Source organism: Typopeltis vanoorti, chromosome 7, assembly GCF_054136105.1.
Source record: "Typopeltis vanoorti isolate ZY-2024b chromosome 7, IOZ_Tvanoo_1.0, whole genome shotgun sequence".
Lineage (NCBI taxonomy): Eukaryota > Metazoa > Arthropoda > Arachnida > Uropygi > Thelyphonidae > Typopeltis > Typopeltis vanoorti.
The window spans coordinates 132,406,587-132,433,016 of NC_143555.1; the positions used below are offsets into that span (position 1 = coordinate 132,406,587).

The 26,430-nt window shown below is 37.1% G+C and overlaps 1 protein-coding gene across 3 annotated transcripts in view; it reads left to right on the forward strand.

Annotated features, from left to right (window-relative positions):
- The window catches only part of LOC150105075 (endoplasmic reticulum lectin 1-like), a 218,277-nt gene that overhangs the window by 145,654 nt on the left and 46,193 nt on the right, over positions 1-26,430 (forward strand). For all 3 annotated transcript variants that reach the window (XM_090396132.1, XM_090396134.1, XM_090396133.1), the window contains exons 10-11: positions 16,904-17,038; positions 24,380-24,439. In XM_090396132.1, the coding sequence (XP_090252258.1) occupies positions 16,904-17,038; positions 24,380-24,439 (195 nt within the window). The remainder of the gene's footprint in view (positions 1-16,903; positions 17,039-24,379; positions 24,440-26,430) is intronic.

Genomic DNA, 26,430 nt, shown 5'->3' on the forward strand with positions numbered 1-26,430 from the left:
GCCTGAATATAACATTTTGTACTTATTGCTCAATAAGTTCTCACCAGTTTTTGTCTTTTTTGTTTCAATCACCCCTATTATGTCGATCTGGTACTTATCTAATTCCTCAGCTAGCTCCATTTCTTTGCTATTCAGGCTTCTTACGTTGATAGTACCGATCTTTAACTCTGGTAATGTTGAGTTGGGGTTTGTTTTGTTTCAGATATGTAGTCCTCATGTTCAGAAATTCCGATATTCGCTGGCCTGCCTGTTTGGCCAAAGTAAGACAGTTTACAGCTGCAAGGGACCTGGTATATACCAGGTAGGTCTAGGCGAAGTGCTTGGTCTTTAGTGGAGCGGATAAGGGATGCCAATTTTCTGTATGGCCTGTAACAGGAGGTCAAGTCATGTTTTTTTGTTTTTTTTAAGAATTTGGTAATATTTTCCAAGCTGCCTCGGATGTAGGGAATGGTGATGGATTTAGAGTAATCCTTGTTGTGGTGGGGGGGGGGGGAGCTGTGGTTTCTAGGTTTAATAGTTTTTGGATTTTTGTTGGCTGGGAAAGTGTTGAGGATGTGATTTAGTTCAGTGTTTAGGGCCATGTCATTAGAACAGATTAGTTTAGCCCTGTTGCATAGTGTTTTCACCACTCCATATTGTTGTGAGGGGGGGGGCATTGTTGGTGAATGTACCTGCCTGTATTGGTGAGTTTTCTATAAACTGAGAAAACCAAGGTTCCATCAGGCTGGCAGATGACAAGTGAGTCTTGAAAGGAACACTGTTGTTTTCCTCTTTTTCCAGGGTGAACTTGATTCTGGGGTGTTGGTTGTTTAAGTGTGTTAAGAAGGAGAGGAGCGTATCAGAGTCATGTGGCCAAATAACGAACATCATCAACGTAGCGAAGCCATATGGTTGGTTTTTGTGGAGCAGAGGCTAAGGCTTTTTCTTCAAAGGTCTCCATAAAGAAATTGGCCAAGGGTGGGGAGAGTGGTGAACCCATGGCTGTCCCTTCTATTTGTTTGTAGGATTTTCCCTGCCAAACGAAATAGCCTGAGTTCATTGTGAACTGAAATAGGGTTGAGATATCGGGAGAAAATTTAGTTTGGATTAGTTCTAAAGTTTCCTTGAGTGGGACATTTGTGAATAAGGAGGAGACATCAAAGCTGACCATTATGTCAGTATGTTGGAGTGTAAAGTTTTCTATGCTGGCTTCGAAGTGGGCTGAGTTTTTTTATGTGTGATGGTGTGTTGCCAGTATAGTGTGTGAGCTCTTTGGCCAAATGTTTAGCTAATTTTTATGTGGGGGAATCAATGCCATCCACAATGGGAAGTAATGGCACATTTTCTTTATGTATTTTTGGAAGTCCGTAAATACGGGGTGGGGGGTATAGAGTTAAACGGCTTTAATCTGTTGGTAACTTCTACAGGCCAAGAAGTGACTTTCTTAAGGAGCCTGTGAAGTTTTCTGATTTGTGAGTTGGTGGGATTGTATTCGATAGGGAGGTAAGTAGCCTGATCTAATAGAAGAGCATTAAGCTTACCTGTGTAGTCCTTTTGGTTAAGAACTACAGTTCCATTTCCCTTATCCGCTTTGGTGATAACTAATTCTTTATTATTCCTCATTTCTTACAGAGCTTTATATTCCTTGTTGGATATGTTGGTTTTTGGTGGTCTTGCTTTGGAGAGGACACAAGCTACATCCAATCTTACACTGTTGGCGATTTGATACTCTATAGCAAATACAAATTCGAAAGACTATTTATGGAATCAGCCTCGGCCCTAAGAAACCCTCCAAACCTCAACAAATTTGGTTGTATGCGACTGCCCCAAATTTGGCAGGCTTACATCAGCAGACCTTCAGCTCAACAGCCAAGAACACCTACTTAGCCCGCTAGAAGGCACCATCAGGACTTTTAGGAGAACAATAGCTTCATCTCTTCATTCTCAGTTACTATGTTTTAGTGCCTACGTGCACGTGCCTTTTTTTTAAGTTCCTATTGAAGATGGCAACATGACGTTGCCGAAATATCGGAAATATTTATTAAAGTGTAATTTAATTTATATACGTATCTACGTTGTTCAATTCCTTAAGTGATTTAGTAATGCATAACCAACATATAAGCCTGTCTATGAGAATTAACATCATCCACAGAGATTGGATCGCATGGGAAGGCCTGCCAATACGGTAAATGAAGTTGAAGTTGTCTAGACAATTAAATCATCTAACTTTCCTGAAACGCTGCCGGGATAATCAGGTAATCCCGAACTGTGTAAAATTCAAGCACGGTTTTGTTTCACAAAAAGCTCTCCGTATATATAACCACGCCAGCTACGCGTTGCTTCACGAACAAATCACCTCCATGCGGTTTCTCTTAGCAGACGTTAACAAGCTGTTCGTGCCTTCGAAGAAGAGCTTTCGTGCACTTTAAATCACGAGCTTTGGTCAATTTTACATGACGTCTCATGTACTGCTGCAGACAAAGAATTTGAAAAAATACGAAGCCGACATATGAAAATATTCAAAAAATTAAAAAAGAACTCTACTGTCAATCCAAAACTTCCTACCAACACCGTAATCAACCTTTCTTCAGTCACCCTGAAGCACTCAACGCACATTCACGTGGCCACAACTTCACCATTGCTCCCTGAAAAATACCTAGTGATGATATTATGATCCAAATCGAACGCGGAATCCGCCACCTTCCACATCAAATCGCAACAGTGTAAGACTGGATGTAGCTTGTGTCCTCTCCAAAGCAAGACCACCAAAAACCAACATATCCAATGAGGAATATAAAGCTCTGCAGGAAATGATGAATAATAAAGAATTAGTTATCACCAAAGCAGATTAGGAAAATGCAACTGTAGTACTTAACCAAAAGGACTACACAGGTAAGCTTAATTCTCTTCTATTAGATCGGGCTACTTACCTCCCTATCGAATACGATCCCACCAACTCACAGATCAGAAACCTTCACAGGCTCCTTAAGAAAGTCAGTTCTTGGCCTGTAGAAGTTACCAACAGATTAAAGCCATTTAACTCTATAACTCCCCCCCCCCATATTTAAGGATTCCCAAAAATACATAAAGAAAATGTGCCATTATGTCCCATAGTGGATGGCAATGATTCCCCCACATACAAATTAGCTAAACGTTTGGCCAAAGAGCTCACACACTATACTGGCAACACACCATCACACATAAAAAAAACTCAGCCCACTTCAAAGCCAGCATAGAAAACCTTACACTCCAACATACTGACATAATGGTCAGCTTTGATGTCTCCTCCTTATTCACAAATGTCCCACTCAAGGAAACTTTAGAACTAATCCAAACTAAATTTTTTCCCGATATCTCAACCCTATTTCAGTTCATAATGAACTTAGGCTATTTCGTTTGGCAGGGAAAATTCTACAAACAAATAGAGGGGACAGCCATGGGTTCACCACTCTCCCCACCCTTGGCCAATTTCTTTTTGGAGACCTTTGAAGAAAAAGCCTTAGCCTCTGTCCCACAACAACCAACCATATGGCTTCGTTACGTTGATGATGTGTTCGCTATTTGGCCACATGACTCTGATACACTCCTCTCCTTCTTAACACACTTAAACAACCAACACCCCAGAATCAAGTTCACCCTGGAAAAAGAGGAAAACAACAGTCTTCCTTTCAAGACTCACTTGTCATCTGCCAGCCTGATGGAACCTTGGTTTTCTCAGTTTATAGAAAACCCACCCATACAGGCAGGTACATTCACCAACAATCCCCCCCCCCCTTACAACAATATGGAGTGGTGAAAACACTATACAACAGGGCTAAACTAATCTGTTCTAACGACATGGCCCTAAACACTGAACTAAATCACATCCTCAACACTTTCTCAGCCAATGGCTATCCCCCCCCCCAAAAAAATCCAAAAACTATTAAAACCTACAAACCACAGCCCCCCCCCCTCCACAACAAGGATTACTCTAAATCCATCACCATTCCCTACATCCGAGGCACCTTGGAAAAAATTACCAAATTCTTAAAAAAAACAAAAGAACATGACCTGACCTCCTGTTACAGGCCATACAGAAAATTGGCATCCCTTATCTGCTCCACTAAAGACCAACCACTTCCCCTAGACCTACCTGGTGTATACCAGGTGCCTTGCAGCTGTATTATTATTCCCTACATCCGAGGCACCTTGGAAAAAATTACCAAATTCTTAAAAAAACAAAAAAACATGACCTGACCTCCTGTTACAGGCCATACAGAAAATTGGCATCCCTTATCTGCTCCACTAAAGACCAACCACTTCCCCTAGACCTACCTGGTGTATACCAGGTCCCTTGCAGCTGTAAACTGTCTTACTTTGGCCAAACAGGCAGGACAGCGAATATCAAAATTTCTGAACACGAGGACTACATCTGTTTTCACAAGTACAGCCATTCTGGTCTTGCAGACCATGCTCTGGATACACGCTACAGAATATGGTGGAAGAAAGCTACAGTAATACACCACAGCAAATACAAATTCGAAAGACTATTTATAGAATCAGCCTCAGACCTAAGAAACTCTCCAAACCTCAACAAATTTGGTTGTATGCGACTGCCCCAAATTTGGAAGGCTTACATCAGCAGACCTTCACCCCAACCACCAAGAACACCTACTTAGCCCGCTAGAGGGCACCATCAGGACTGTTTGGAGAACAATAGCTTCATCTGTTCATTCTCAGTTACTATGTTGTAGTGCCTACATGCACGTGCCTTTTTTTGTAAGTTCCTTTTGAAGATGGCAACGTGTTATTGTCACTATTTTTGATGTAAGATGGTTGAAAACAAAAAAATATATTTTACATACTGTAATATGTTACTGCATAAGTCAACAAATATTTCTACAGCTGCCTATGTTTTCATAGATCCCATGCAAGTGGTTGCATGGCTTTTGACACACACTAGATAAGCATGATTGTTAAAATTCAAAAGAGAAAAGAAATAAGCTTCCGAATGTTCGATTTAAACTATACTAGGTTGAAAATCCTTTTTACATTATTAAAAGGAAATGATATAAGGATGAAATGTGATTATAAAAGATATCAGGATAAGCTTGTTAAAAATATTTAATATGATGAAAGATATATTTCAAAAGCTTAATTCCCTGTAAATACTGTAGATTTATAGTTTTTCATCATAAATCTACAGTACTTACAGGACCTTGAGCCCTATACTAAGTATGTATTTTTATATTGCACGTGTTCTCCTGATTGGGTTGTCCAATTGCAAGATGAAAAACCAAAATTTCTGGGAGTAAAAACTCTGCCATCTCTGTATAAAATTAGCTAACTCCCTTTCCATTGAAAAACTTTGATAAAGGTCCTTCATGTAGCAGTCATTCCAACTTAAAGGGTTTCATTAAAAGTGGTGGAGTTATGTTGACACCTCTTTTCTAGAGCCCCCCAATCCCAACTGAACTAATTGTCCAAAAGTTTCAAGCATTAATGAGACTTGGTTGACCAAGTATGATATAGTACCTTCAGAGAGGACAGAAGGAACAGGATTGAAAGAGGGATTTTGCTAATGAAAGCAGCCAATAAGAATAGAATAGAAGTACATCAAGAGGAGAGGGATGTAGAGAGCAGTTCATTTGAGGCTACTGGTGTGAGATAGAGGCCATCAGGATCAAATATATAATTGGTTGCTGCTATAATCCAGGGGGAGGTTATAAATGAGAATGTAGATGACATGTACTGGCAAATTAGCACAATGAGTTCTGGTCGAGTAATTATTATGGGAGATTTCAACTATTGGGACATAGATTGGGATGTGGAATGGTTACAGGGAATGAAGGAAATGGCTATAAATATACACAGAGATAATTACCTGAAGCAGCATGTAATTGAAGGGACATGAGGTTTGAGAGTACCAGATCCAATTTTAGCATCAGAGAACTTAACTATAGCCTATCTAGCTATGCTTCCTCTGCTTGGGGAAGTAATGGTGTAGTCTTGAATTGGGAGATTTCCAGACATGCAGGATTTTCTCTTAAGAAGGGATATGTGGGGATTACAAAGCAGGTGATTATGCAAGCTTGAGGAGTCAGCTTTCAGCACTGCCATACCATAAGAATTTGGAGGGGATAGTGTAGGTGGTGCATGGGAGATGGTCAAGGGGTGTTTGAAGAAAGCCGTATCAGAATGTATGCCCAGAGTCAGAAGGATAAATCAGGTAGGAGTTAGATGGGTGAATAGCTTCATTAATCAGGGTTGCTGCTATAATCCAGAGGGAGGTTATTAGTGTAGATTAGGCCTACACTTTGTAGGAACTCCTTATATGGTTATAAGGAGTTCCTACAATGAAAAAGTTATAAAGGGATTATAATGAAAAAGTTATCAGAGAAGTACAAGGTACAATGACCTTGTATGAAAAGGAAAACCAAAGATATTGGAAGTTTTTTTCACTTGGTTAGACTATAATAAATATAGTTTAATCCTTAGCCGAATAAGAAACTCAGAGTTTCATGCCGAATATAGAAACTATATTCTGGGTAGTGACCTTCTCTCATAATGTTGAACATCAAGAATAGTGATTGGAGCTTGCTCCACCTTTTACACGAGTTGCCTCAGCTTGCACTACCTTCAAGGGTCAGTTGCTGCACTATCCAGGTATTTGCTTACGCTTGGAATCGCTGAACTTTATATAGTTCTATATTCGGCATGAAACTCTTTGAGTTTCTTATTCGGCTAAGAAACAATATGGGATATAATATCCCTTAACTTAAATAAGTTCATGTCACCGAATTGAAGCCTTTGGCTCTTCATTATAATTAATACTTTAATAGGACACCTCTTGGCAATTCTCATTAAAGGGATGCAAGTTCTGTTCGCTACAAACTTGGTATTAACATGGTCTACCTACTCACTGATGAGAAAAAAAGGTTGACGTAGTGACCTTCTCTTATTCGGCTAAGAAACAATATGGGATATAATATCCCTTAACTTAAATAACTTCGTGTCGCCAAATTGAAGCCTTTGGCTCTTCATTATAATTAATACTTTAATAGGACACCTCTTGGCAATTCTCATTAAAGGGATGTAAGTTCTGTTCGCTACAAATTTGGTATTAACATGGTCTACCTACTCACTGATGAGACCTCAAAAAAGGTTGACGTAGTGACCTTCTCTCATAATGTTGAACAATAATACAGCTCCTAGGAGTTAAGTTCACATTATGGGTAAATATCAAGAATAGTGATTGGAACTTGCTCCACCTTTTACACGAGTTGCCTCAGCTTGCACTACCTTCAAGGGTCAGTTGCTGCACTATCCAGGTATTTGCTTACGCTTGGAATCGCCGAACTTTATATAGTTTCTATATTCGGCATGAAACTCTTTGAGTTTCTTATTCAGCTAAGAAACAATATGGGATATAATATCCCTTAACTTAAATAGTTTAATCCGTTATCCAAGTGTAAGCAAACAAAGTTTGCACCTGAAGTATTTTCAGGACTAAGGCAACTCTACCAAGGTGGACCAAGCTCTCATCACTACTTGTCTTAGTATCTCACATAATGCAAATCACATATCCTTGCGCACATGTATAATGTTATGCATTAAGGGAAGGGCAACTACCCAGACAGGTTTTGACCTTTATTGAGGTCTCATCAGTGAGAGCCAGACCCAGAGGTAGTGATACTAAGGTGGAAGTAATGGAGAAGTCATTTTTACCTACGCGAGTTGCCAAAAGGTGTCTCACCTTATTATTAAATTACTCTGGATTTAGAGAAAGATGTTGGAAGTTTTTTCCACTTGGTTAGACTATAATAAATTCAGTTTAATCCTTTATCCAAGTGTAAGCAAACAAAGTTTGCACCTGAAGTATCTTCAGGACTGAGGCAACTCGTGGTAAAGGTGGACCAAGCTCTCATCACTACTTGTCTTAGTATTTCCCATAATGCAAAGCACATCTCCTTGTGGACATGTATAATGCTATGCATTAAGGGAAGGGCCACTACCCAGACCAACCAAGTGAAAAAAAAAAAAACTTTCAACATCTTTCTCTAAATCCAGAGTAATTTAATAATGAGGTGAGACACCTTTTGGCAACTTGTATAGGTAAATGTGACTTCTCCATTGCTTCCGCCTTAGTATCACCACCTCTGGGTCTGGCTCCCACTGAAGAGACCTCAATAAAGGTTGAAACTGGTCTGGGTAGTGGCCCTTCCCTTAATGCATAGCTTTATACATGTCCGCAAAGAGATGTGCTTTGCATTATGGAAGATACTAAGACAAGTATTGATCAGAGCTTGGTCTTCCTTTACCATGAGTTCCCTCATGGTAAAGGAAGACCTCAATACTTCAGGTGCAAACTTTATCTCAATACTTCAGGTGCAAACTTTGTTTGCTTACACTTGGATAAAGGATTAAACTGAGTTTATTATAGTCTAACCAAGTGGGAAAAACTTCCAACATCTTTCTCTAAATCCAGAGTAATTTAATAATAAAGTAATAATAAAATGAGACACCTTTTGACAACTCATATAGGTAAATGACTTCTCCATTGCTTCCACCTTAATATCACCACCTCTGGGTGTGGCTCCCACTGACAAGACCTCAATCTCAGAGTCTGGCTCCCACTGGAGAGACCTCAATAAAGGTCGAAACTAGTTGGAAGCTTTGGTGATGATGAATGGCAAAGCTGTAGCCCATGAAGTTTTAACTGAGGCTCGGCTGTTGCTGTCAACCAGGTCCTGGGGTGGGGGGTAATGAATGGCAATACTGTGGCCTATGAAGTTAACTGAGGCACGGCTGTTGCTATTACCCCTCATATGAGCAAATGAGCGGCTCTGCTCGGTGGTGGAGTGAGCCTGCCACGGGGTAGAGCCAACACTGAGAGTTCTTCTCAGTGGCAGGGTGGGCCTGTTACTGAGGGGAACAATGCTGAGTTTTTGGAGTTTGACCTGTACTTGAACATTCAATAAAGGTGTCTGGGCCCTTCCCTTAATGCATAGCATTGTACATCTCTGTAGGCAGATGTACTTTGCATTATGGGAGATACTAAGACAAGTAGTGATGAGAGCTTGGTCCACTTTTACCATGAGTTGCCTCAGTCCTGAAGATACTTCAGGTGCAAACTTTGTTTGCTTACACTTGGATAAAGGATTAAACTAAATTTATGAAAACCAAAGATAATTATGAGAGAAAGCTAGTTGATGAGGCCAAAGAAAATCCTAAAGAGATCTTTTGCTATGTGGCAACCTTTAGTAAAAGGTGGAAAGACTATGGAAGGATGACTTTAAAGAGTGCTGATGATGGAAGTAACAGAAGAAAACCATATAATAGTTGAATTACTGAGGAAGTATTTTGCAGGAGTGTACCATCCAGCTGACACGTCTGTGGCTGCAGTCTGGGCTGCTGATGCTACGAGGACTCATATTAACATTTTGCAACTCAATATCAATTGGTACTCAGAGAAAAACAGATGAACTTAAATACATACTTTACAAAAATTATATATTTAGTTTAATCCTTTATCCAAGTGTAAGCAAACAAAGTTTGCACCTGATGTATCTTCAGGACTGGGGCAACTTGTGGCAAAGATGGACTGAGTTCTCATCACTTTCCTTGGTATCCCATAATGCAACGCACATCTCCTTGCAGACATGTATAATGGTATGCATTATGGGAAGGGTCACTACTCAGAACAGTTTTGACCTTTATTGAGGTCTCTTCAGTGGAAGTCAGTCCCAGAGGTGATACCAAGGTTGAAGCAATGCAGAAGTCGTATTTCCATATGCCAGTTGCAAAAAGGTGTCACACCTTATTATTAAATTACTCTGGATTAGAGAAAGATGTTGGAAGTTTTTTCCACTTGGTTAGAGTATTTAAAGTATTTGGATTTAAAGGATTAAACTAAATATATATTTAGTTTAATCTTTTATCCAAGTGTAAGAAAACAAAGTTTGTGCCTGAAGTATCTTCAGGATTGGGGCAACTCGTGGCAAAGGTGGACTGAGTTCTTATAATTTTCCTTAGTATCCCCCTTGCGGACATGTATAATGCTATGCATTATGGGAAGGGTCACTGCCCAGACTGGAAAGATAGAGAGAGAGAGAGAAGAGCTGGTAGAGGGGTTGCTATCCTTTTGAAGACCCCAGAAATCAAATTCAAAGAAATCATTCTAAATCAGTATTTAAATAATAACAGTTCAACGGAAGCTCAAGCTGTTGAAATACATCTACCAAACTTCTATTTCAATTGCAATCTTCTACTACCCTGATAATGCAAATATTGACAACAACATCATTAAAAAACCAAGCGAAGCTCTAACTGACACAGCCATCATACTTGGTGACCTAAATGCAAAAAGCCCAACGTGGGGGTTCCACCGATTTAGACTATAAAGGTCAACAATTGGAAGACCTCTTTACAGATTTGGAACTCGCAACAATTAACAATGGACAGAGTACTTATCTATCTAAAACTATGGGAACTGAATCTGCCATCGACATCACAGCTAGTAATTATAGCATTGCATCAGGGCACAATGGAAAATTTTGGGAAACTCCATCAGTCACCACTGACCCATAATAACAACACTTAATTTCAAGATTGATCAAGAACAGCAAATCAAGAGGACATGAAACTTGAGAAAAGCCGACTGGACAAGATTGCCGCCGCACAAAAAAGTGCTCTTTCATCAAGACATTGCACCATTCCAACGGCAAAATTGAACGAATTGAAGTTCGAATTGGTTCCACATCCACCGTATTCTCCGGACTTGGCCCCGTATGACTTCTTGTTCCCAAACTTAAAAATTTGGCTTGGTGGGAAAAAATTTTCTTCGAACGAGGATGTCATCAAGATTGTCAATGACTATTTTGCACAATTTGACAAATCATACTTTTGATGCATTGAAAAAATTGGAAACTCGCTGGACCAAATGTATAGACCTTGATGGAGATTATGTTGAGAAATAAAGATGCTTCTTTCCAAAAAGTGTTTAACTTATTTTTTTACCAAACTTTTCAAAAACTCTTGTACTAATATAACATGCTGGCTACTCAATTCTCTGAAAGACAGTTGTAAATTTTTTTTTAATTACATATATAAAAAATTTATATATTTTGCTTTCATCTATATTACATCAAGGCTGTAATGCCAACAGAATTCAGTTTTGTCGGTGAATACAATTTCATGCATGAGCTTGTAATTTGTAATGCTAACATTATTACCAGGTTGTTAATCCTCTCCGCCCACCAGTCTTTTTAGCTCCCTCAATAATGGAGTGCATGTGTAGTGGTGTGGGGGATTGACTCTGTGCTGAATGGGTAAACAGGTTAGGCTTATACACTCCTGAGAGGTCCACCTAAGTGTAAAGGTCATTTCACTTGTTAGTTAAATGCCAACAGGTGAAAAATAATAAAATGCAGTAGTCTTGTTAAAAGTTAGTACTGATACAGAGCTGGCTCGCCATGTTGGCAATTCTAAACATATCTGAAAATATGTCAAGTGACTTAAACTGTTGTGAAACTACAGTTACGAAAACAAGGAGGAACTTCAAACCATGTTCTAGAGTTCTTTACATCCCTTTAATGGGACAAGAATGTGGAGAGCTGTAGGCAACATATTGAATGTTTCTAACAAAGAAACAAGAAAAAAAAATACAGAAAATTGTCTATAAAGGGAAAGTAACATGAGATTTAAAGAAATACCAGTGCAGATATATGGGAACAATGTTAAAATAAGGAAATTAGAAGTATTGAAAAGCAAAGGCAGAAAATATGTAGGGATTCTATGAGTTAGTGAAATCAGATGGAAGGGAAGTGGCACTTGCTAGAGTGGAAACTGTAAAATCATCTGTAGTAGAGGAGAGAGAGAAAGAGAGGACATAGTGGTATGAATTTGTTGCTAAGAAAATATTGGAGAAAAAAAGTAAAAAAATACATCTGACTGGTAGAATATTGATGATAACCTTAACAGCAACCCAAGTGGATCTTGTCATAACTGAAGTGTATCCCAACATGTAACTTTAAAGATTTTGAGATAGATGCTACCAAAATGAAGATGCTATACATGTGAAACAATACCAGACTGACTACATACTAATGAAGAAGGATTACAGAAACCAACTAAGGCCATATTACAGCTACCCAGGAATTGAAATAGTGACCACTCACTTATTCAAAAATGTGAAATCAAACATAAAAAATATGTACAATAAGGAAGAGAAGGTGGAATAGTTAGAGATCGGAAGACAAAGTATTTGGATTTGAGATTACAACTGTGGAATCTGTGGATTACAAATCAGATCAAATACAATAGAAGAACAGTATAAAGCAAGGAAAAGAAAATTACAGAATATAAGAATTGAAGACCGAGGAATAAGATTAAGGAAGATTGTAAAAAAGCAAAAGGTTTCCTTTGCTTTCTTACAGTCTTGGATAGAAAAACATGTCAAGAAGTTGATCAATTAAAACAGGATTTGCTGACAAGACCTATCGAACAATTGCTGCATTCACCTGTGATTCCAAAACAGACATACAAGAGAAAAAAAGGAAAATTATGGGGAGATGAAAGGAATTTCTTGAAGACATATAATGGAGAAAATATAATAGTGAGAAAGACTTGGACCAGAGTTGCTAGATGAAGAAATTAAAAATCTATTAATGAATTACCTAACTGGAAAACTGTATGAACAGATAAGATACCAACTGAGCTTTTAAAAAAGCTGATGCAACACATGAAGCTTTATTTAAAGTGATTAGGTTAATTTAGGAAGCAAAATAATTACATGCTTTTTTATTAGTTTGCTGGTAACAGTACTCATCAAAGGGAATGCAACATATGGAATAATTTATTGAACGCTTACCTTACTCAGCTTCAAAGATTATGGTAAACGTAGTGAAATATAAAAAAATCAAAAACCGAATGCTATTCAGATGATGACCAGTTAGGATTCCGGAATGGAAAAGGAGCTAGAGAAACAATACTACTCTTAAGAACAATAATACACCGAAGAACAGAAGTAAATAACTACATACGTTGCCTTCATAGATTTGGAAAATAATTCGATAACTTACAATGGAAAATGCTTTTGCACATGAATTGAAATTAACTGGAGTGATTGTATGCTGGCCAGAAAATAAAAATATTAATACCAGGAAATTATGCAACTTCAGAAGTAAAGAAGTTGTACATTATCACCCTTGCTTTCTAACCAGTATATAAGAATGTAATGAAAGTAATAAAAGAATGAATGAAGAGGTAACATTTTGAGTACAAATACATATACTCTTTGCTGTTAATATAGCTGTATTAGTCAAGAATGAATAGAATTTAAAACAGATATTATTTAGGATGAATGATGTCATATTTGATTATAGCCTAAATAATTATTATTATCATCAACAGACCTCCATAGAATCAAGAGACTCATCATGGGAGGCCCACTCTCACATACACAGCTCATCATACCTCGATTTAAATGCATTCACTCTGCCTGCACTCACCACACTCTCAAGCAATGCATTTCAATTGCCTACCACTCTCCATGTAAAAAATCTACTCCTCACCCCCTTGCTCACACTCACCTTATACATTTTCCAGGGATGGCCTCTAGGTTTTCTTGCAATGCGACAACATCTGCTCTACTTCTCATAACTCTCCCGAACTTTGCATCATCTTGCACACAAATGAATATCGCCATTTAATCCCTTTCTAATGTCATTTACATACAAATTAAACAACAGTGATCTCAAACCAGATCCCTGGGGCATGCCACATATGACTTTCCTCTTCTGGGAGATCACTCTTCCATACACAACCTGTTGATACCTATCAGATAGCCAATCTCCAATCCAACACACTAATTTACTGTCCAACCCCCACCCCTGTTCCAATTTAACTACTAGTTTGTCATGTTGCAATCTATCATAAGCTTTTGCAAAATCTAAGTATGCTGCTGTATATGCATTCCCCTTGTCCAATGTATTGTCACCTTGTGAAATAATTATCGAATGTAAATGATAAAAAAAAAAAACTAAAATAATTGTGGTAGGATCTAAAGAACAGACTAAGATAAAATAGTGATTTGAGGTTAGAATATTGAACAAGTAAAACAATTCATATATTAGAGAGAAACTACTTGAGGCGGAAGATATATAAGTTGGAAATCTGAAGAAAAATTACTACGACTAAACATATTAAAGAAAGAGAGATCATTTGTTATAAGCAAGATGAGGAAAAACACATGAAAAAGATTTATTACAACATTTGTTTGCAGTGTATTCTTATATATGCTATTATATACATTATAAAGATGGGTTGTTTTGAGTAGGAGCTGAAAGGTAAACAATTTGTTCAAATTTGGGAGAGTTGAATGTGCAAGATTTTGTTGCATGCAATATGTGTGAGGTGAACTGTCTTGCAAAAGTTGAAATGAAACGAGTAAAATATGCCATAATGCAATAAAAGTTGAAAGATTTTTGAAAGGAAACTGAGACTAGTGAGTGAATATGTAGGAAATATTTTGATAGTGAGTGCCAATTCTACAGAGATAATAAAACATGTAATAATGTAGTAGAAAATATTGACAGAAGTCCAGAAAATGTTAATGTCATTGATATTGTTGAAAGTGCAGTGGTGGAAGGTCAGGAGAATGAAGAGAACCTCACAAAAGAAAGAAGCCTTTACAAGACAAGATCATGTGATTGCAGAAATATCAGGCAGTTGGTAGAGCTGAGAAGATAAAAAAGTAAGAGGTGTAAGGTAAGAAGCAGGAACATATAACCAAGCAAGAGAAGGGAAGGGGGTATGGAGGAAAACAAAATTTTATGGTGATTCCAAAGGAGTACTTAAGGAGAGCATGACTAAATCTTGTTTCCCTGGCGAAGAAATATTAGCGAAGCTGTAAGGATGCAAAAATGTAAGGCTAAGAACTGATTTTTTTTGCTGGCACTACCGACTTGAAAGGCAAAAAATATTGTATAATAGAGTCCAGCTGAGCAGGAGGGCAGTGATTGCAAATGAATGAATGTACAGGTTGTGCAGAAGGAATAGTGTGGAGACTGCATTTAATGGATGGAAAGACATATAATTGTTAGCTGATGGACTTCACTTAATGGATTTGGATTTATATGTCTAGAGATAGCTTAGTTCACTGACAGTGGAAATGCAAAGTCTACATATACAATCACTTGTATCCACTCTGATTAAAGCCATCAGGATCGCTACCCATGAAGTTAGCGAGTGTGAGAATGACCAAAAAAAAAAATTTTTGGAATCTAGTCAAGCAAAAAATTTAATCAGGTACCAATCACTGTAGCATACCTTGTATTGGCTACCTGATTAAATTTTTTTACTAATGCCAGAACTATTAGAAATAAGGAGTTTTAAGCACTGGTTAGTGCAACCTTGCCAGAAGTTATAGGCATAAGTGATATTTGGCTGATAGCAGATGAAGTAGTTACAGTGATAGAATGTGAGGGGTATAGTATTGTGAGGGAGGATAAAAAGAACAAAATGGGGGAGGGTGTTGCTGCTGATGGTAGCTGATGAACTGCAGTCAAAAAGAGTAGATCAGATAGACAATGATATGAATGGCAATGTGGTTTGAAATAGGGACCAATAGAACAAAATATGCAGTTGCTTGTTGCTATAGACAGGAAACGCAAGGAATGATGGCATGCATCAGCAAATTAGCATTTGAGTAATTATTATGAAGGACTGCAAGTAGAGATAGATCAGAAGGAGGAAAGGTCACATGGCAGGAAGGAAATGGAATTTATTCACCTGCTAAGAGATAACTACTTAAAACAGTATGTGGAGGAGTGGGTGCAGGGTTTCAGAGTGTTGGATCTGGTCATAGGAGCAGGTCTGTCCATAACAAAGATAGCTACATTGCCTCTAGTTGTGCAGAGTGATCATTCAGTCTTGACTTGGGAGATTATGAAATATGTAGAATTTTTGGTTAAGAAGGGAAATATGTGGAGCTACAGGATAGGTAATTAGGATCAACTGATGAAGTAGTGCCATGGCCTAGGAATCTGCAAGTGAAGGATGTTAGCAGTGCATAGGAGACTAAATCAGATATTCAGTAGGAACTGCAAAAAGAAAAGTCAATATTATGGAGGGTATATAAGGAGAAAGGTGATCAACACACACATAACTCAGGCTTGAAAGGTCACCAGGATGGAAAGAAAAATAAAATATGATTATGGGCAGAAAGTAGCCAAGCAGGCCAAAGGAAATTCTAAAGTTCTTTCATTCTATGACAAGTAAGAGGGAAAATAACTGTAGAAAGATAGCTTCTACTTCCTCTAATCATGTTTTGAATATGGGCAACTGCTGATCAATATCTATACCATTCAGCTCTGGACTCACTCAGATCTGTTCTTTGGAACAATCATCTCCATACTGTTTTCTCTAACAATGCCACCTCCAATGAAAAAAACATTGATTCCTTTCTTCTCTCTCTCTCGCATCATGCCTGCACATGGGGCTGTCATGTTATAGATCTTGAGATTTCTGATGTTAGGGACTGTGTTTTAAAATAAATTAATGAATAAATAATTTGATCATCTCTTAGCTAAGCATGGTGTTCACTACTAGGAAACTATATGCTTTTGTTATAGAGTAATGGAGCTATTATAACAGCACATTTGTTTGCATGAGCGTGATTACCATCAGGACTATAATTGCTAACTCCCATAAATAACCCAGTTCTCCTTCATTTGAAATGATATAGTAACAAAAATTTTGGGGCTCAAGCAATCTACTCGTAATAGGCAAATTGTGCAACCATAGTTTTAGAGAATTCAAATAAATTAACTGTCACTAGGAAAGTACTGAAAATTATTAATGAATTATGTTTTCACAGTGTAAACAATTTTCTTTGCTGACTTTTTTGAAAAAAATAATTGATTGCATTTTTTTTTTTTTTAAGTTACACACAAGGTCTGTGGATAGTGAACCATCACCATCATTAAGTGAGAGTCATCCAAGAGAACATCCAACCATAGCTCCTTATGATCCAAAACTGATTTTGGATTTCCTGAGTGGAGATTACTGTTTACAAGGTGTGAGTACATATACGTATCATCGTTGTCCGGTAGCATCCTCTAGCAAGAGGGTTGCATCAGATGAGCAGCTCTTCTCCATTTCTCTCTGTCTGTCACTTCCATCATTCTTAAACCAGTCCATTCCACGATGTCATTAAATCACTCTCTAGTTGGTCTTCCACGTCTTCTCTTCCCCTTAACTTTTCCTTGTAATATAGTTCTTGTCAGGTGTCCCGAAGAACCTCTCAGAAGATGTCCTGCAAATCTGGTCTTTCTTTGCATAATATTCTTTAGCAGTGTTCTTTCCATCCCAACTCGTCTTAAAACTTCTTGATTTGATATTCTTTCTGTATAGCTAATCTTTTCCATCTTTCTATAACACCACATTTCCAATGTATTAATTCTTTCCATATCTCTCTTTCTTGAGTGTCTATGACTCACTTCCATAACTTGCAGTACTCCAAACTGTTGCTTTAACTATTCCAATTCTAACACCTATTTTAGTGTACTTGTTTATTAAAATTCTCTTCATTTCCATAAATGCTGATTTAGCTTTGCCTATTCTATTTCTAATGTCCAACTCTGAAGTTCCTTTCTCTGAGATTCAGCTACCTAAATATTGAAATCTTTCAACTTCTTCTAAAATCTTTCCTCCACATCTTATTTTTTACATTATCTCCTATTTTTCTACCCATTATCTTGGTCTTTTTTGTGTTAATTCTTAGTCCATACTCTTGACAAGAGTTTTCAATTCTTTGAACAATTTGTTGTAACCCATTTTCACTTTCTGTCATCACCACTACATCATCCGCATATCTTAAGTTATTAATGATTCTTCCATTTATTTTTATTCCTTCTACATCCTCAAGTGCCTCTTTAAGCATCTGTTCACTATAAAGGTTAAACAATAACGGTGATAACTTGCATCCTTGTCTAACCTCTCTCCACCAGGAATTCTCCTGTTTCCTCTCCATTTACACATACTGATGCTATTTGTGACCAATGTAATCTCTTTAAAATTTCCAGGTCATAAGAGTCAGTATCAATATTTTCTATAATGTCAAAAAGCCTTTCATGTTTCACTGTATCAAATGCCTTTTCATAATCTAGAAATCCCAAAAATAACTTTCCACCATGGTTTAGTGTTTTCTCCCCAATAATTCTTAGACAAGTTATAGCTTCTCTAGTTCCTCTGTTGGTTCTGAATCCAAACTGTTCCTCGTTCATTTCTTTTTCTATTTTATTCCTAATTCTCTCTAAAATTATTTGCACCAGAATTTTTGCTGTGTGAGTTATAAGACTTATCGTTCTAAAATATAATATAATAAAATAAATATAATATAATATAATATAATATAATAAATAAAATATACATATCAGACAATTAATATACCTCATTCAGTGAAATAAGATATCAAGTGTAATTGAAGTTTGATTATATTATGATTAGGTTAATCATAAAATTAACAGAATAAAATTTGTGATGAAGCATCTATTTATAATGCAGATAACAGCATCTAATCTTCCTTGAGTTCTTTTCTCCTTGTGGATCAACTGTAAGTTTAATATATTTGGGATAATTATTGCATAACTGATTATTAATTAAACTATCAAAAGTTTAAAAAAAACATTGTATTTGAAGTTGTTCAATCTAAGTCTCAGTTCTGACAAAGTTCCAAGAGAGTGTAAAGAGAGTAATATAGTTCCATCACATAAAGGTAGCTTGAAGACAGAAGTAGCAAATTGCAGACTAATTAATATGTCAAGAGTGGTTGTTAAGGGAGAGTGGCTGACTGACAGATACACCAGACAGGAGTATAGGCAGAGTGGAATCTAGGAGAATGAGAGTAACTAGTGGTACCAAGGCCACTATTCTTTACTTTGTATATCAATGATATAGGAAAAGATTTAAGGGAGGATATTCATTTGTTTACTATGATGCAAAACTGGGGCAGATAATAATTGATAAAGGTGATGTAGATATCCTGCAGAATGATTTAAATAAATTGGCATTGTGGGCAAAGGATAATGATCATCAATTTAATGTTGTAAAATGTAAGGTTATGCACTTTGGGTTGAAAAGGTTACATACTGAGTATCATTGATAGTACTGGATTGCAGGAAATTGATGAGTGCTAGGGACTTAGTAATGGTGGACAGAGTTTAAGTGTAAAGGGCATATTGCCAAAGTCGATAAAATAGCTGAGAGGCTTACTTGGATATTGGAAAACATTCTAACAAGTAAAGATAGAGAGAGAGGTTAACAAATAAAGATATTGGAAAACATTCTAACAAGTAAAGATAGAGAGAGAGGTTAACAAATAAAGATGGGCTATTCATAGAGATCATTCCACAGCCCTGTCACCAGTTTGGCCACTCATCTATGAATCTTAATCTCCAAGAAATTCTGGTGACCAAATCTGTGTACAGTAATCAGCATAGGACAAAATGGATGATAACCTCCCTATCTTTACTTATCAATTTAACATTCAAGTAATACTTTAAGCTATTTTTCCAACTTGTGTAGGATGTCCTCTGAATTCCAACTCTCTCCACATCATCCCCAGATCCCTAGCCTCATCCATTATGTGTAATTCAATATCATCAGTATGATACAAAGTTTCTAATATTTTCATCCCAAAGTGCAACATTAAATTAACAACCATTGTCCTTTGCCCACACTGCCAGTTTATTTAAATTATGTTACAGGATGTTTAGATTGCCTCTATGAACTATTGACCTCCAGTTTTGCATAGTCAGAAAACAACTGAATGTCTTCCCTTAAATCTTCCCTATGTCATTAATGTACAAATTACAAAGCAGTGGCCCTAGTACTGAGCATTAGAGTACTCCGCCATATACTACTCTGGTTTCTGCCTATCAGAAAATCCATGCCACCAGCCTCATATCCATTCCCATTGCTCCTACTTATGTAATAGTTTTTCATGTGGTATTCTGTCAAATGCATTTGCATAGTCCTTCAGCATCAGAGTGTAGCCATTTCCTTTATCCAATTCTGCTGTCACTTTATTATAAAATGTGAGTAAATTACTAAGCTAGGACCTACCCTTTACAAAGCCATGCCGTATTCTTGAATACTTTGCCATAGAGTATTCTTATCTGTCCACCATTGGATTTAATTATATGATTTATGTCTGTAATTTGCTACTTCTGTCTTGAAGCTTCTTTATGTACTGGAACTATCTTACTCTAATTCCACTCCCGTGGTACCTTGCCAGAAATGAGACAGATTAAACAACAACTTCAGGGCACTGCCAGTTCTATCGTGCATTGTCGTAGTTGAAATACTCAAGTTGAGATACTGTCCAGTCCATCTACTATGTTCATATTTAACATTTTTCAATACATTTGAGTACCTTCGGTTTGTTTCACATCAGCAACTGCAAAGTGTCCATCTGGATGATACACCCTTGCAAAGTGATCACTTAATAATTCAGTTATTTCTTCTACTTCTGTTACCAGCATTAAATAAAGTTATCCTTCCATAATCATTCTTTCTCTTGCTTGCTACTTAATGAAAAAATTCTTTTGGATATTTGGGGAAGAAAAAAAAACTTCTACATAAACATGAATAACATTCTCTCACTGACCACAAATCCTGTATCATAGCTTTGTCTGTAATGGTACACCCATTCCTCTTCATTTGCCAAGCCTGTGCTTTAAGTATCTTCCACAACCATTCTTAAGCTCCAGTCATCTTGCCATTCTTTACGGGGATTGGGACATTTTGTTTACTTTAGTTACTATCAAAACAGTCATGTTTTATTTCTTAAGAGATATTTCTTCACTTCCCTGTTAAATTTCTCTAGCTTAGTAGGTATCGGTAATGCTGTTTGGTTGGAATCCAATCTAGGATACAAAGAATCTTTGTTTTTCTTTTATCTAAAGATGAGCGAGCTAGTTCAATATGGAATTACAAGCTTCCCTTCCTGGAAACTTTAGTTTTTCATCTCACTTGTTTGTCCTATTTTGCAGAATGAAAAATTCAAGTTTCCAGGAAAACACACACACATTATAGATATAATACTCTCTTCTCATCATATCCTTAGCTTCTTTACCTGTAATTCAAGATAACCACATTTCCATTAAATGTAATAATGAAATTTCCAAACAAAATCAGCTTTCTTTGCTTGACACATACATCCATAACCTTTTCAGCTTCCAAAAACATCAGTGTCCCTTTTACTCAAAACACACCTTTGCAACTGCTAACACTATTTACATCGAAACTTCATCCAGCTTTGAGGGAGAGGTATACGAGGGTGGTCTGAAAAGTTTTCGGCCTAACAATGAAAAAACAAATTTATAATTTCAAAATTATTTTTATTTTTCAACATAATCTCCCTAAAGACTAATACATTTATTCCAGCAATGCTCCAGTGCCATTATCCCATACCTGTAGTGGTTCTCAGTAAAATCTGCAAAATACCCCTCTACATCTGCAATCACCTCTTGATTTGAAGAAAAATGCTGACCAGCGAGGAAGAGTTTTAGTTTTGGGAAGAGATAGATATCAGAGGGAGCCAAATTAGAAATAGGGTGGATGTCCGAACAATTCATAGTTCAGATCCCTTAATTTTTGCATTGCCATAACACCTTTGTGGGCAGGTGCATTGTCCTGATGAAAAATGACTTTTTCTTCTGCAAACCGGGTCTTTTCTCACGAAGTTTTTCATCTAGTCTGGTTAAGAGATTGGAATAATATTCCCCGGTTATTGTTTTACCCTTTTCAAGATAATAAACAAAATGCCTTTAGCATCACAAAACAATGATGCCATGACCTTTCCTGCTGATGGAACCGACTTTGTCTTCTTTGGTGCTGAACAACTGGCTTCTGTCCACTGTTTTTTATTATTATTATTATTATTACGTGACTCCTCCAGGGAGTCCTAAGACTCATTGCAGGAGGGCATCTACTTTACAAGTGTCTCCACCAACCTCAACTACCATCATCTACACCAGTGCCATCTACCACTCACCACCACCACTAGATTTTCACAGACAATCACAAACATCCATTCCCACTGCAGGATTCGAACTCTCCTTTTGGCTGGAGAGCAGATACGCTAACCACTTGGCCAACCAGGCTGGTTTTGACTGCTGTTTGGATTCTGGTGTGTAATGGTGAATCCAAGTGTTATTCATAGTAATAAATCAACCACACAAAATCAGTTTTATTCTTGTTAAGACACTCTAAGCACTGTTCAGAGATTTTCATGCAAGTGAGCTTTTGATCTGCTGTGGGCAAGCACAGTGCCCATCTTGCACAAAGCTTTTTCATTTGCAATTCTTCATGCAAAATATATCCTACACGTTCTTTTGAAATGCCTATAGTCTCAGCAATTTCATGCACTTTGACTCGCCGGTCATCCAATATGATATTGTGCACTTGATCAATGATTTTTGGTGTTGTTGTTACACTTTATTATTATTATTATTATTATATATGGCACCTCCGGGGATTCTAAAGACCCATCGAGGGAGGGCACCTACTCTACAACTCTCCATTTCCACTACAGCGAACCTCATCATCTACACTAACACCATCTAATGCCCACCACCACTAATATTTTCACAGACAATCACAAACATCCATGCCCACAGCGGGATTCGAACCCACAGCCTTTTGGCTGGAGAGCGGGTACGCTAACTACTCAGCCAACCAGGCCCACATTGGACATCCTTCACGTGGATCATCTTCAAGGCTGGTATGGCCACATTTAAACTCGGCAGCCCATTTCTTAATTGTCGAAAACGAAGGAGAAGAGTGTTCAAAGATTCATTTAAAGTTCATAAACTTTTATAAACTTCGATTGAATTGCTTTTACAAAGAATTTTATAACTGCATGATACTCAATTTTATCTATTTCAAGGGATACAGACAACACTTTTGTTTCAGGCAGCTATATAAAATAAACTACTTGTGATAGAATGACTTGCAATTTCACATGGATGCTTATGACAGATATGCCATCAACTTAGAAAAAAAAAATCTTGCAAATAGTATTGCCATGTATGGTTGAGGCCGAGAACTTTTCAGACCATCCTCGTAGGAATAGTATTCAATGTGGGGCTCATGATGTTAATGACCACTCACTGATGGTGCTGACATTTTTCATTCTTCCACTTCTTGTTTTCTTTCTGTATTTTTTGTCCAACTTTTCTTAGCAAAAAAAGAGACCCAGAAGAAGACCAAGGTTGGGGTGGATTGATTCAGTCAGAATGCCTTAGAAGCATGGAATGTTACCCAAACATTTTCAACAATTGGCTTCTGTTCTTGTCTATTTTCTCATTAGCTAATTGGGAAGTAGAGAGCAACATATATGGCGTAATCATTTTCCTGTGATATCAACTCTTTCACATGGCCAACCACATACTTCATCACAGATATCATGATGGAAAATCGATCATGCTGACTATAACATATTCTGATCTTTAGTAGAATTTGATTCTGTAACAGCATGTACTCTATCAGTCTTTTAGCAAATCATATTCCAGAGTACATAATACTAGCTGCCACAATTGCAGTGCCAAAAACTCAAATCAATTTTCATATTTTCACAAACCGTGGTGGAAGTAGAATTCGTATCAACTAAGAAAGCTCAAAACAGAGCTTATATGATCTAATTAAAAATATTCTTTAAGCAGATTGATACCAGAATTGTCTGGGACATTATGTGAAAAATGAAGAGCATATTAGACTCACGGTCTTGATCATTGTGCAAGTATATAGTGATCAGGACTAAAGTTGAAGAACTTGACTGGATTAATATAGAAGTGATTATACATAGAGTAGGACAAGAGTCCATCCCTGATGTAAGTTGTATAAGAATAAGGTGAAGAAGGAAGTGAAGAGTAGATTTTCAGTGGCAGTGCATTGTGAGTGTGTTATGAATGTGAACCATGCATATAAGTTAAGTGAGACCTCTGGCATGGAGTCCTTTATTACCTCTCCTTGACAATTTGTGAATATTATTATTATTGCATAACACCTCCAGGGAGTCCAAAGACTCATCGAGGGAGGGCACCTGCTCTCCTTCTCCAACATTCCGCTAACCGTAACTACGTTTATCATGTACACCAGCGGCATCTACAGCTGACCATCACCACTATTTTTGCAGACAATCACAAACATCCATGCCCGCAGCGGGTTTCGAACCTGCAGCCTTTTGGCTGGAGAGCGGATACGTTAACCACTCAGCCAATCAGGCCCGCAGTATAATAATAGATCTCTCAAATTCCGATGCATTTCATGAATTATTGTGTATTTAAAAAAAAAAATGAAACAAAAATTATCTCTATTTTTATTAAAATTGTGTTAAAGATGTCTTTATTTATAGGGTTCAGGATGGTGGAAATATGAGTTTTGTTATGGAAAGAAAGTAGAACAGTATCATGAGGTAAGTATGTGCATACTGCTGAATTGATTAAAAAAGTATTGTCACATTCCTTCTGCTCTTCATTTATGTTAATGGCAATTCCTTCATCTTCAGTGCATATTATTTTAACAGTGCTAGATGTCATTGAGGCTTGAAAGTAATATTTCTTTCTCTATTCCAAGTTACTGACATAAGAATATCATAAGGAAAAAAAATTACACTAGACACTTACAAAATTATTTTAGATGATATGATAACAATGAAAGAATTAGGGGACAGCCTAAGTGTTAAAGTAAATCAGGAGGAGAAGACAGGATGAACTCTGAACTATATAAGTTTGCTGGAATAATGAAATAAAAATAAATGAAAAAATATATAAAAAAAAAACAAAACAAAAAACAATCTATAAACCAAACTATAAGACATGTATGTCCAACACTTAATGTTTATATTAATGAAATACTAGTGGAACACTTTAAACAACCTAGGTATAGAAATTCCCTGCAATAAGATAAAATATGTTAAATAATAGATGATCATTTAATAATATCAGATAAGGAAGACGGTTTACAGAGCAATATATAATTTAAATTTACAACATAGTAAAACAATTAAGAATGAACATATCTATTGATGAAATTAAAACAATGGCATTTTGTGGACAAACTCCAGTTAGAAGTAAAATAATTATTAATAATAAAATTATCCTATCCTTCTCATCCGTCTAGGACAGGTTGAGTCTCCTCCTAATGAGGGTTACTAGCATATTAGTGCAGCCGGTTTGCCACTCCTCTGCTGCGTCCCTTAAGGATGATATTCGTGACTGTATCCGTGTGTGTGTATGTTTACGGGGCCCGGTTTGCCTGCTTGTGGGATGAAAAACCCCACATAAACTGGGGGGGGGGGGCCTGCTGCCCACGCCCAAGACCAGCTAACTCGGCTATGGCTGAGGAAGATCCTTAAGTTCCTCACGTCGTTGACAGGAATCAAACCTAGGACACTCCTTTCCCAGGCATATGGTTACGAAGTGCATAGCCACTAGGCTAACCACGTGCTAAAATTATAGAACATATAAATACTTTAAATTATGTTGGATGTGAAATATCATGTGAAGGAGAAAAGGACATCAAATTAAACACTTCAAATATTTTACAGGTTATAAGCCAGATAAATAGAATTCTTAATCCTAATCTTGCATAAAAAGAAACATGTTTAAGCTTTCTTTCTTAAACTATGAAAGAAAGTTACATGATCATTCATTTTAACATATTATGCAGACAACTACTGTGTTACAGTAATAATGTCAGTTTAATACAAACCAAAATAATTGCCCAGCGTTCCAACTTCATATCAAGGTCATCATCTGGAGTATACACATATATACAACAAGACAAGCTATGTTATAATACACATAACGTTCTAAAGCCACACTAATTTGGTCAATTGTTTACATGCTAACCTGACATCTGGTTAGGGGAACCTACTACTTCAAAGCTAGAGTCCTACCAATTATATATTTGGTTTAATCCTTTATTAAAGTGTAAGCAAACAAAGTTTGCACCTGAAGTATTTTCAGGACTGGGGCAAGTTGTGGTAAAGGTGGAGTAAGTTCTGATCACTTGCCTTAGTATCTCCCATAATGCAAAGCACATCTCCTTGTCGACATGTATAATGTTATGCATTAAGGGAAGGGCCACTTTTACCCATAGACATTATACATGTCTGCAAGGAGATGCATTTCTTCTTCATTTCTGTTCACTTAACCATACCACGAATATTTAGGCTTAGGTGCTGGTTTACATTCGTGTTGCACTTTAATGGAATAACTTACAGCACAAAGGGAAATAATTAAACATGTTTAATAGATTTCATTTCATCTCAGTCACAATACAAGAATACAATGTTAAAATTGTAATAACACACATAAAAACATGCAACAAGAAGAATTTAGATGAATAAATAAAGACTAAAGTCCTATCAGGGGTATCCTCTTTTGGTGCTGTTGGCTAGCC